This window comes from Coregonus clupeaformis, chromosome 27 (genome assembly GCF_020615455.1).
Source record: "Coregonus clupeaformis isolate EN_2021a chromosome 27, ASM2061545v1, whole genome shotgun sequence".
In the NCBI taxonomy this organism is placed as follows: Eukaryota; Metazoa; Chordata; class Actinopteri; order Salmoniformes; family Salmonidae; genus Coregonus; species Coregonus clupeaformis.
The window spans coordinates 5,225,746-5,239,181 of NC_059218.1; the positions used below are offsets into that span (position 1 = coordinate 5,225,746).

The 13,436-nt window shown below is 43.7% G+C and overlaps 1 protein-coding gene across 1 annotated transcript in view; it reads right to left on the minus strand.

Moving 5' to 3' along the window:
* LOC121541425 (calcium-binding mitochondrial carrier protein SCaMC-2) overlaps positions 1-13,436 on the minus strand; it is a 52,604-nt gene that overhangs the window by 13,108 nt on the left and 26,060 nt on the right. The window contains exons 2-3 of the mRNA XM_041850423.2: positions 857-983; positions 442-529 (exon numbers count right to left, since the gene is read on the minus strand). Coding sequence (XP_041706357.1) covers positions 442-529; positions 857-983 — 215 coding nt within the window. The remainder of the gene's footprint in view (positions 1-441; positions 530-856; positions 984-13,436) is intronic.

A 13,436-nucleotide genomic window follows, 5' to 3' on the forward strand; every position in this document is an offset into this window, starting at 1 on the left:
TTTATTTATTATTTCTATAAAAAGGCCAAGCCCCAAAAAAGCCATCAGGTATGACAGCATAGGAGTGGCATCTCTGACCAGGGCTAGCAGGCAGGCAGTATCCCGGAGGGAATATGCTTGGAGGGAAACACTTCTGTGGAAGGTTCTGGTGGACTTGGGATACCCAGTTGACCCAAGCATCTAGCTAACCGCCAGTGGTAAATAGACGACACTGACTGCAAACAGTCAAGACCGGTTCACCAGTCAGGAATTAGAGGTGAAAGGGGGCAAAGATGTAGAGAGAGTAAGAAGTAGAGAGAGTAAGAAGTAGAGAGAGTAAGAAGTAGAGAAGAGACTAAACGCATGCTGGACTGACTAACACAGACAGACACTTAGAGCTAATGGTTTAGACAAGAGTGTCGGTGAGACGGGAGACACGTCAGCCCAGGTTGACAGCCTTACCTTTTGAGGATCTTCTCAGCCTGCTGCTCGGAGATGTTAACCCCCAGGTCTCGAAGGGACTGCATGATTTCCTGCTTGTCGATGCGACCTGCGGGGCAAAAGACTAAACATCAACATCAGCCACTTGTAAGGGGCTTGAATTATTATATCATCTCACTGAGCGGATAATATATCACTAAGCTTTTAATACCAGCTTATAAAATAGCACCTCGATGTAATTGACCTAAAGGCTGAATTTCCTCAGATGTCATTGTGTATGCACAGCTAAACCCAATGCATAATTTCCCCCCAAGTGAATAGTACGTCATAGCACGTTGTAGGCTAAACTGTGGTTTAAGATAAACATAGTGATACAAGTGAAAGCATTCAGTGGTTGTGTGGCTCCGGCCTATGGGGCCCCTCTCTGTGCTCTTACCATCGTTCTTCTTGTCCAGGCTTTTGAAGACCAGCCGGAGCTTCTTCTCGTGGTCTCTCAGGTAGTGGACAAACTCCTCAAAGTCCAGCTGGCCGTCCAGGTCCTTATCTCCCGCTTTAACTATTTTCTGTCAGAAGAGGAGGAGGAGAGGATTTTTACACTTTGATGAGAATTTAAATATCGATTTACATACAGGCTGAAGAGAGGCAAGGATAGAACTGTAGGTTTAAAAAGAAAATTGACGATTCTCAAGGAAAGGGGAAATTGTAGCCAATGTTTAGTTAAAACAACTATGGACTGAGTGATTTGAGGACAGGAGTGTAGATCAGTGAGTGGAAGGTTACAACCACAAGCCATCTGGGTCTTGTTTGCTCCAGAGTGGTCATATAGTGGACAACACCTGGTCCACCTGCTCCATTAGTGTGGAGTGTTTAGACCAGGGCTGCCCAATTCCGGTCCTGGGGATCCTAAACACTTCTGGTTTTTGTTTCTACCTGGTAGCTAATTGCACTCACCTGGTGTCCCAGGTTTGAATTAGTCCCTGATTAGAAGGAGGATGAAAACCCTCCAGGAACAGAATTGGGCAGCCCTGGTTTACACCATCACAGGCACGTTGAACTCTATCTCAGGCCTGGCTAAAGGAGCACACAGGCTGTCTGAGCCATTGAGCAGAAGGCATTGAGAAATGGATGGGGTGCTGAGTGAAGTGTGCATTTCAACCCCTACCCCAATTGGCTCTGATCCAAGGAAGAGGAAGACCCTCTATTGATAGGGAGAGCTAGGCCTCAGATCTGCTCAGGGATTTGAGTATTGTATCTTGTACAGTCAATCTTGACTCACAGTTATGAACGTTAGGTGAGGAGTTTATCAGTGGGTCTAGGCCAGCTGAATTAGGCAATATCTGAACTACTGACCTTTGGGGGCCATGTTAGTGGACACCTTAGTTACTTTAGGGGCTTTTCTGATTGATGAAAGTTTGAGGAGAGGCAGCGTGAGGAGATTTCAATTGACATAATATGTACATTAACTTTTAAACTTACATTAGCAACGGAATGTCATGTGCGGAGAGAGGGTTCGGGGCTTTGCAACAGACATTTACCGTAAATATAAATGGTCCTCTTTCAGTCGACTTGGTTCGACATCACACTATGGGACATGCCCTCTTTTGCGGGTCATTGGTTGAAGCCTTATTCAATCACGCCTAACAGGCCAATCAGAGCCGTGTGTAACATCCTGTACTGCTCTGGTTTCCTCATTTGAAGCTCAGCTTAAGGCAACGTTGAAATTCTCAGAATCCCAGTACACATTTACATTTTAGTCATTTAGCAGACGCTCTTATCCAGAGCGACTTACAGTTAGTGAATACATATATATATTTTTTTATACTGGCCCCCCGTGGGAAACGAACCCACAACCCTGGCGTTGCTCTATCAACTGAGCTACATCCCTGCCGGCCATTCCCTCCCCTACCCTGGACGACGCTGGGCCAATTGTGCGCCGCCCATGAGTCTCCCGGTCGCGGCCGGCTGCGACAGAGCCTGGATTCGAACCAGGATCTCTAGTGGCACAGTTAGCACTGCGATGCAGTGCCTTAGACCACTGCGCCACTCAGGAGTCTAAGAGTGATTGACGAGAAAGGATTAGCCCAGGGAAAAATGGCATCCCTTGAGAGGGCAAGAACAAGATGCATGTCAGGAAAAGTGCAGTATTATCATAAGGAGACGTATACTTGGAATACGGAGGAGGAATGGAGGGGAAAAGAGGCAGAGGAGGTAGAGGGTGAGCTTGAATAGGTTAAAAATAGCGGGAAAAAGGGAGATGGTTTGTTAAAAGTGGACCCTTGCCTTTTGGCTGATCCATTTGTGGTTTCAGGGTGGGTGAAAACAGAGTTGGGTGCTGTGGAATCGGTGAAGGTAACCAGAAGTGGTCTTGTGATAATTGTTTGTGTTTCTGCTGGTCAGAGGGAGCAGGCGCTCCGCATTTAACGAATGGCGACAAGAGATGTGAATTGTTTTGCGCTCAAGAAAAGGGTGTCATTGAAAGGAGTGATTACTGGGGTAGCGGTAAATGTGAAAGGTGAGCAACTGAAGGGGAAGATTCCCGGTGTTTGTGATGCTCGTCGTTTGGTGCGACGCAGACGGTGGCGTGAGTGGTGAAACAGAAGAGTCTTTGCCCGACAAAGTGATGTTAAGGTATACAAGTTATCCTATTCAAGCTTTTGTGCCGAATATATTACGTTGTTACAGGTGTCAAGCTTATGGGCATGTGGCAGCAGTGTGTAGGAGGGAGGTTCTTAGGTGTTAGAAGTGTGCAGAAGGGCATGAGACAAAGGAATGTGTAGCATTGGGGAAAGTAGTGTTAATTGCAGGGGTGCCCATGGGGCTGGGGATCCGAAATGTCCGGTGTGAGAGAGGCAGGTTGAGGTTTCCAGGGATAGAGTAGTGCAGAAGTTGTCATATGCTGAGGCAGTGAAGAAAGTAGAGGAAGATGGGTCAAGGGGGAGGGATCCTGAGAGGAGTGGTGTGTAGTAGATCTGTATCAGTACAGAGGGATACACCAACAAGTGATATATGTTTCAGTAAGATTGGATTTTTGGCATTTATAGCAATGGTTATCAACTGTACTGCCGGGATGGAACGTAAATGCAGGGATGGAAAGTAAGTTGCAGATAATAGAGGTTGTGGTGGCAGCTGCAGAGAGGTATTTGGGTGTACGAGACTTGACGTCAGAAGAGTTACAGGGTGTGTTGAGTGGTGGTGTCCCGTCCTTTCAGGCTGTTGGCCTGAGGTAGGACTAGATAGATTGAAATAGTGCAGTGGGGTGGTGGGTTTTTAGTGAGTGTAGGGTTAGATGGTAGGGTATTTGTCGATTTATTTGTATTTTTTGTAAATAAAAAGCAAAGTATAAGGGAGGTATACTCCAATCTAGTAGGTGGTGGTAATGCAACATTTATTGGACGCCAACCGACATTAACCCTCATCGAAGAAGAAAGTTTACTCATTCTTCGCCTCTTCACGAGTCTATTTGGTTACTAGCCCGTTAAGCAGCTTTCTTCAGAAAACTTCCACCATGGAGCGTTGTGCCTTATTTTATATTTTCAGGAATTCAGCTAACTTCAGCTTCACTTTACAGAGGCGTCGGCTAGTTTAAGTACACCGGTTGCCTGGCCGACACACAATTGCCGTTGTTAGCTAGCTAGCTCCAATGCTTTAGCATTCCGATAATAGCAGGTCCCCACAAATTTTAGCTACTTCTACCAGGGGTCTCTAGCGCTCCGTCGGTTCCCACCGTTCACAGTTAGCTAGCTGAACTTTCGAGTGTCTTGGCTAGTTAGTGGGCTAACTACTCAGGCATCTCCTCCGTCTGTGCTTCAGGCTGATTCGGAAAACCCCCACCTTTCCCAGGGGGCGGACCTTAATTCCAATTAATCCGGAAGTGAGGATGATGGCATACCTCTTGCCGCATCAGGCAGTGCCCTCTGACAAGGATATGGATTAGCCCCTGAATAATTTCTCCCCTCTGCTCAGTTTGTGCTACCCAGCCAGACTGAAGAGATAGGGCAGGAGTCAATAACTGACCTCCCCTTCTTCGAGGCAATCATACGAACTGCCACCAAACTTGATGTTGAGTATCCAACGCCTCCCCCACCTTCCAAGAAGACTAGCATGGATGGAATCTCCTCTCAGAGTAATTCTACATCCATCCGTGATAGGAGAATTTGGTAATGACTAATTATTAATGACTAATTATTACACCCTGAAACTGTGTGAAAAGTGTTAGAATCATAAGACTATAATCTGATAATATGTGTAGCTTAGTTAGAAGTACAATGAGGCAGTCAGAATATTGTGAGAACGGCGATAACTAAAAAATGCAGCCTGCCCGATCAAGGAGTAGACTATGATAAGAATATGTGTGTGTGTGACCTGATGGTCAGGAGAGCAGAGGAAAACATGAGCTAAACCCATGTACAGTGGAAAAATACAGCACGCCAAAAGCGGGTGGGATTTTTGTATGACGTGTGTGTATAAAAGATGGACTCTGAAATTGTGATAACAGAATTCTCTGGCCAGAATTCTCTGAATAAAGACCTGGCTATTGCACTGAGGCTCTGTCCATTTCTTGAACCAGTCTTACAAACTTTGGGAAACGCACAGAGACACTGAAATAGTTAGTTAACAAATTATCTTAACAGCTTGGTCCTTCGAGACGGATTCCAATACCTGCCTCTGTCATTCCAGGTAACTCTGCAAACCGTCGACAGGCGAATGATACATTCGTAAATAGAAAGACCTGCCCTTTGGCATTAAGGGTTAAAACAGGCCAGAGGACACCTGGATAATGACAGAGACGGTGACGGAATCCAACCTACATTGAATCTCGGCTGCAAGGATAAGGTCAGTAGTCTTTATTCATTAGTGAAATGTCAGTAGGTCTGTAACGATTCATGGTAATAGGCCATTACCAAAATAAACTACCCGGTATAGAGAAGACGGAGAACCCATTTCTGTTGTATGAGACTGTCAGGAATTGTCAAGAATACATTTGAGGGGATAAATTCCTCTGTAACATTTACATTTTAGTCATTTAGCAGACGCTCTTATCCAGAGCGACTTACAGTTAGTGCATACATTTTTTTTGTTCTTACTGGCCCCCCATGGGAATCGAACCCACAACCCTGGCGTTGCAAACGCCATGCTCTACCAACTGAGCTACATCCCTGCCGGCCATTCCCTCCCCTACCCTGGACGACACTGGGCCAATTGTGCGGTATGAGATAATTCTGGGGGACTAGTCAAGACTACCTATAGAGGAAGGGGTGATTCCAGGTGGTTGTATAGAGAAGAGGGAGAACCCATTTCTGTTGTATGAGACTGTCAGGAATTGTCAAGATTACATTTGAGGGGATAAATTCCTCTGTAACGGTATGAGATAATTCTGGGGGACTAGTCAAGACTACAAACAGAAAGGGGTGATTCCAGGTGTTGTGTGAAACTGTTTTGAATTACTTGTTATATAGAAGAGGTGGCTAAGGGATTTTTAACGGTACCAACCATGGGAGGCAAATCCTCACAAGAGGTCCCAGAATTAACTGGGGACGAGAAATATATGGAAATGCGAGACAAACGGAATGTGTATTATGGACCTAATTGGAGAAAGAAATATGGATTTATTGGGCGACTTGATGTAATTAAACTAGAATCCATGATTAAACAAATGCATGTAAATTGTGGTACTAATCTAAAGAAACAGAAAAGAGAGGGCTTAGATACAGCCAGGATATGGCTAGCAGAAGCTAGAAAGCGGGAAGAAGGCAGCAAGAAAAGAGAAGGGGGTGAGAAGAGCAGTGAAGAAGAGTTTAAGACCTTGCCAGCCCCTTTAAAAGCTAAGCAAGAAAGGTTATATCCAAACTTGGCAGACCAGGCATGGAGAGAAAATCCAGATGATGAGTATATAGTGAGGAGAAGGAGAGTGCAGGGGAACAACGTCGCCCCGCCACCAGCCCCACCTCCCTATGAGGAAGGAGGGGCTGGAGGAGGAAGGGAAGACGAAGGTGAGGAAGAGCCAGAGGTAGAGGAGTACAGGACAAGGGCAGAGAAAGTCAGAGAAAAGGAGAAAGCCAGAGAGGTACATAGCTGAGGCCAAGAGAAAGGAAAGAGAGGAGGCAGAAGAGGAAGAGTCAGTATGAGTCAGGAGATGAGAGAGTAGGAGGGGGCCGGTACCCAATGATAGCCTTACCCAATGCATTGGCAGTGGCTAAGGGAGCCCCGGCAACCTTAGATGTATACAGGGCATGGACCCAGAGAGATGTGGTCCGAGCCGTAGAAGGGGTGGTACACCCGAAAATAGGAGTAGAAATTCAGGAGAGATATGGAATGGCTCACTGCAAGTTTTAAGTTAAACACGGGTGGAAAGAGCAGTGAGACAGATAGTGGTAGGAAAGGATTGGGCAGCTGTGAAGGGAGACTGGACCCAAGGAAGGGGGGACAGACTTATTTTACAGTGGGCCGTAGATGGGGAGTATCGAGATAAACTTAATCAACTACGTAACAATCTTAGAGATTACTACCATAGACATGCTGATTTTTCTAAAATCCATGAGTGCAAATAGGTAGCAGATGGGCCGTATCATTAACAATTAAAAATAGCCTTTTTAAGCGGAATGAGGCCTGAAATTTCTCAAACAATAAAAAAGAACCTGATTGGCTGGGGCACAGCAACACTGATTGAGGTTAAAAGGTATGCAGTTTACCAAGAGCAGAGCGGGGAGATTGTTCTGGCCTACTATAATATAATAATATAATATAAGGGACAGTGTCCTGGAAATTACAGTCTGTGTTTTATTTTTTGTCAGTTCTGCTGGGAGTATATTTGATGAAGGGGATTTGTGTTGAATGAGAGGCTAGAGACTTCATAAAATAATAATTGGAATAATAATTAAATATTAACTTGCTCACCCAAACGTAGATATACGTTAGAAAGGACAGTTGCCTAGATCTGCTGTATTCTAAACAATGACGGATTGGGGGTTTCATAAGAGGTGGCTATAATTTTAGTGGATAACAGAGGTAATAGGATGTAGTTGATGACGCCTAGAGAAGCGAATGTCTTATATTCATGGGAAGTGAAGTAAGGGAACTCAGAGAGGATTATTAAACAAACACTAAGAATAATGAAGCAGTGTTGGAAGGAAGCAGAGTATGTAAGATAACATTGACTGACTGGTCTAATTGATAAGTTTATAGAAAAGAGATTGTCCTAGCAACACATAGCGGTTAGTATAACAGAGTAGTTTAAGTTGCAGCTCTGGGAACAGATGTTTTGTTTGTTTTGACTAAAAGTTAAAAATAATTGGTTATCTGTTAAAGTAATGTTAGCTGGAAAGTCAGCAATAGAGGATAGAGATTGTACAGGGTTTCCTGTGTGAAAAAAGTAATAGAAATTGGGTGATGAGAAATGTTGAATTGCATTGTTTAAGCAAGAATGGTATTAAATTCATGCACACCGATGGGGAATTAAACAAACCCATGATAAATGTAAAACGGAACTGGTGATAACGGTAAAGTCAATTATGCAAGATGACATAGCAAGGAACTATTGGGCCTGTGTTGATGAGCACGGGGCAGATACATGTGTGAGGTTCATTTTTCAGAAGATAAATGAATCTTCCACCTCCGAGACAGAACAGCAGGTAGATCCAATGTTATCACCAGAGGTATCAAAAAATAGTCTAATACCCCTTGGAAGGCCCGCAGAAGGAATCCTAAATAGCACTAAACCACCAAGGGTAGAAGATTTCCTCTTGCAGGAAATGAACCAAGGAGAAGTAGAAGGAATTTCAAATGAGAACTAAGGTGGATGAACTACACAGCTAGGGCGTTGGGTCAAACTAATTGTTATGCCTGTTCAACAGGTAGGCCAACCCTTTTAAACTGCACCTATGCCTCAGACCATGTTGTCTTGTGTGATAGATTTGGGATCAAACCAAACCTCACCTAATTGTTCTGATATTAAAATAACCACTCTTAAAAAGGATAATACTAAGACACCCCAATTCACCATGACCCCCGGAGATGATCAATGTTATAGACAAGTAATGCGAATCGCAGATCAAATTGGAGAAGGGTTTACAACAACGTTTTTCTGGTGGGTTACAATTAATAAAAATGTTGACTGGATTAATTACATCTATTACAATCATTAATTAGTCAAAAGGATGCAGTAAAGGGAATCTCAGACCAACTATCCGCCACCTCACTCATGACCTGGCAGAATAGGTTGGCTCTCGATATGCTTTTAGCAGAGAAGGGCGGGAGTTTGCAAGATGGTGGGAGGTCATTGTTGTACGTTTATCCCCATCTATTTACTAGGCTACTAGGTCCAATTAAATGAGAGATGCACATGATAACTTGTTGTATGGCCCCCCGGGAATATGAACCCATCACAGCCAGCAAAGGTGAGGAATGTATTCTGCAATTGTTATGAAAATAAAATAAATAGGAAAAAGCGTACGCATGGTCTAAAGTTTACAAGGAAGTGAGCACATTTTCACATCAAGTAAAATGTTTATACACTGTACAAAAATATAAACCCGACATGCAATTTCAAAGATTTTATTGAGTTAAAGTTCATGAAGGAAATCAGTCAATTGAAATAGTTATTAGGCCCTAATCTATGGATTTCACATGACTGGGAATACAGACATGCATCTGTTGGTCACAGACACTTTAATAAAAAGGTAGGGCCGTTGATCAGAAAACCAGTCAGTATCTGGTGTGACCACCATTTGCCACCACACGCTGTCTTACTCGTCGATCCAGAGCATCCCAAACATGCTCAATGGGTGACATGCCTGGTGAGTATGCAGGGACATTTTTAGCTTCCAGGAATTGTGTACAGATGCTTGCGACATGGGGCCGTGCATTATCATGCTGAAACATGAGGTGATGGCGGCGGATGAATAGCATGACAATGGGCCTCAGGATCTCGTCACGGTATCTCTGTGCATTCAAATTGTCATCAATAAAATTTGATTGTGTTAGTTGTCCGTAGCTTATGCCTGCCCATACCATAACCCCCCCGTCACCATGGGGAACTCTCTTCATAACGTTGACATCAGCAAACCCCTTGCTCACACGACACCATACTGCCCGGTACAGTTGAAACCAGGATTAATCCATGAAGAACACACTTCTCCAGCGTGCCAGTGGCCATCGAAGGTGAGCATTTGCCCACTGAACTCGGTTACGACACCGAACTGCAGTCAGGTCAGGACCCTGGTGAGGATGATGAGCCCGAGACGGCTTCTGACAGTTTGTGCAGAAATTATTCGGTTGTGCAAACCCACAGTTTCATCAGCTGTCCAGGTGGCTGGTCTCAGACGATCCCGCAGGTGAAGAAGCTTCTTGATATTCCACACCTGTCAAGTGGATGGATTATTTTGGCAAAAAAGAAATGCTCACTAACAGGGATGCAAAGAAATGTGTGCACAAAATTTGAGAGAAATAAGCTTTTTGTGCGTATGGAAAATGTCTGGGATCTTTTATTTCAGCTCATGAAACATGTGACCAACACTTTACATGTTGCGTTTATATTTTTGTTCAGTGTAAATGCCAACTGAAAACTGGCGCACTCACATTTTTGGGTATATTTTGTTTGTATGCACGGTTTATAAATGAGGCACCAGGAGTAAAATAATAAATAATATGACCGGATTAGAAAAATAATCTGGTTCCATCATAGCCCAGTTTTTATAGCTGATGTATTACTATGTCATACCCTTCAATTAGGGTCCGGAGTTGCTTAGGTTAGCTTACCAGATCAGGAAAAATGTTGGTCCCCAGGAAAATGTTGGTCCACTACCTCTGAAATCACCGCACAATCTTACAAATGAAAAAATATATACTATTTGTATGATCTACGATCTAAAAATGTTGATATACTATAGACATAAAAATACAAATAAATTGGTGGCGGTGATGGGCTTCCATAGATTTACGTGGCTCAGTGTAGCTGGCTAATGCGACAATTTCAGAATGTAACATGCTGTAATGCTGTTACTGCAATTTCAGATAGAACAAGTCTCAAATATTAGGAAAATGTGTACATTTCAGCTGTTTCAAAAACATTGCTCTGCTATTACCATTCATACCGTAGGAGTGTTGGGCTGAACGAGACAATTCTGTTTACAACGCCCTGCTTGGAGGGAGGCAACTGTCGGGCGCAACCTCCGGAGGTAGTGCTCGAGACGTGAGAATTTTGCAAGTTTACATTACAATAATGTCGCTCAAGAACCTCGTCAATTGCGTTTCTAATCTTCCAGCTCCTTTTTAACTCCTACCCAACAGGTAGGACTCCTTTTTAACTCCTACCCCCCCGAGTATTTTCCTCAACACTAAGAAGTGTGTGTAATAGTACTGGATCACATCCTTATAATACAATCAATGGAGCCATCTCAGGTCTTCTTGAGCAGCTGGCAGCTGGCCAGCAGTGGCTGCCAGGTTCAAACACAGCCAACAGTTAAACATAGATCTTTCTTCGCAGCCTTAATGCCTCGTGCCATGCAGTGCATGTTAAGTTCTTTAAGCCCGCCATCACAGGGGGGATGGGGACAAGGGATTCCTTGTTTAAGTGTTCTTCCTGCTGAAAACTAAGCACAATTCACCGCTCTATATAAAGATGGGGTAGATATATTTTCAGAGCACACTGTTTTATAGTGCTAATGAACATTCTGGTGTTAGCAGCAAAAGGTGACAAAGAGTGGATTATAGTGTCAAATGGAAGTTGACTGCCATAAACTAAATCAGGTGACAGCAATTTGAGTTTAGTATGACATACATACTTTGTGAATAGAATACAAATTAAAAATTAAAATAACCAGGGTCAGTCAGTGGACCCTAGATACTAGGCTAATATAAGTGTTTGCTAAGCAGGCCATGAGCAATCCATTTAGAAGGTGCTACTACACATATAGGATTTTTTTTTGTAATTTCAGAAAATGTCCGTAACATATCTTGCGCTAATAGTGTTTCACAGTATTACTTACCTGCCAGTGTTGTGATTGGCTGTGATAGTCGCCTATTGATTTCTCCCGCAGGAGCAGCATCTGTTGTCAAAACTTTCTGACTTTGAGGCTGTATTATCTATCACAAAATGTTTTCTGGTTGCTAAAAAACAAGCACTGAACAGTGTAGGGAATCATTGTACCATCTAAATCACTGTGAAATATAATTTTCAATTAACAAAAAATAAACAGTTTTACAGCTATTTGAAGCTAGTGGCCCAGCTTTGGTTTTGGTCCACCAGCTTCAAACAGCTGTAAAAACAATACGCTTATGAATTTACAATAATTTCAAAGTTATTATTTGGTGCAATTGGAATTAATAGCGGACACATTATTAGTGCAGTATTAAGCCCCTTGCACACTTTTTGTAATGGCTGTCAGATTATTAGTGCAATATTACTCAAACGCGCAGAGAGCCTCTGTCTATTACAGACCGGCCACCCACACAATAAAATGGCGCAACAGCTGTCGGTCTGTCTACCCGCCTAGCAGTATGAATGAAAGCGCTGAATGAAATAGCGATATGCAAACCGGAATGCTTACAAGCATTATAGCTATGATTAAATAGATACATACATACATGATAATTGCATAGATACAGAGCATTCAGAAAGTACTCAGACCCCTTGACTTTTTCCACATTGTTACGTTACAACCTTATTCTGAAATGGATTAAATACATTTTTTTCCCCTCGTCAATCTACACACAATACGCCATAATTGACAAAGCGAAAACAGAACATTTATTAAAAATAAAAAACAGAAATACCTTATTTACATAAGTATTCAGACCCTTTGCTATGAGACTCGAAATTGAGCTCAGGTGCATCCTGTTTCCATTGATCATCCTTGAGATGTTTCTACAACTTGATTGGAGCCCACCAGTGGTAAATTCTATTGATTGGACATGATTTGGAAAGGCACACTCCTGTCTATATAAGGTCCAACAGTTGACAGTGCATGTCAGAGCAAAAACCAAGCCATGAGGTCGACGGAATTGTCCGTAGAGCTCCGAGACAGGATTGTGCCGAGGCACAGATCTGGGGAAGGGAACCAAAATATTTCTGCAGCATTGAAGGTCCCCAAGAACACAGTGGTCTCCATCATTCTTAAATGGAAGAAGTTTGGAACCACCAAGACTCTTCCTAGAGCTGGCCGCCCGGCCAAACTGAGCAATTGGGGTAGAAGGGCCATGGTCAGGGAGGTGACCAAGAACCCGATGGTCACTCTGACAGAGCTCCAGAGTTCCTCTGAGGAGATGGGAGAACCTTCCAGAAGGACAACCATCTCTGCAGCACTCAACTAAAATCAGGCCTTTATGGTAGTGGCCAGACGGAAGCCACTCCTCATTAAAAAGACACATGACAGCCCGCTTGGAGTTTGCCAAAATGCACCTAAAGGACTCTCAGACCTCGGTTGCAACACCCTCTACAGAGTTCCAAACTGCCTCTGGAAGCAACGTCAGCACAATAACTGTTCGTCGGGAGCTTCATGAAATGGGTTTACATGGCCAAGCAGCCGCACACAAGCCTAAGATCATCATGCACAATGCCAAGCGTCGGCTGGAGTGCTGTAAAGCTCGTCGCCATTGGACTATGGAGCAGTGGAAACATGTTCTCTGGAGTGATAATTCACGCTTCACCATCTGGCAGTACGACGGACGAATCTGAGTTTTTGCAGATGCCAGGAGAACGGAACTGTAAAGTTTGGTGGAGGAGGAATAATGGTCTGGGGCTAGGCCCCTTAGTTCCAGTGAAGGGAAATATTAACACTACAGCATACAATGACATTCTAGATAATTCTGTGCTTCCAACTTTGTGGCAACAGTTTGGGGAAGGCCCTTTCCTGTTTCAGTATGACAATGCCCCTGTACACAAAGCAAGGTCCATACAGAAATGGTTTGTCGAGATCGGTGTGGAAGAACTTGACTGGCATGCACAGAACTCTGACCTAAACCCCATTGAACACCTTTGGGATGAATTGGAACGCTGACCGCAAGCCAGGCCTAATCGCCCA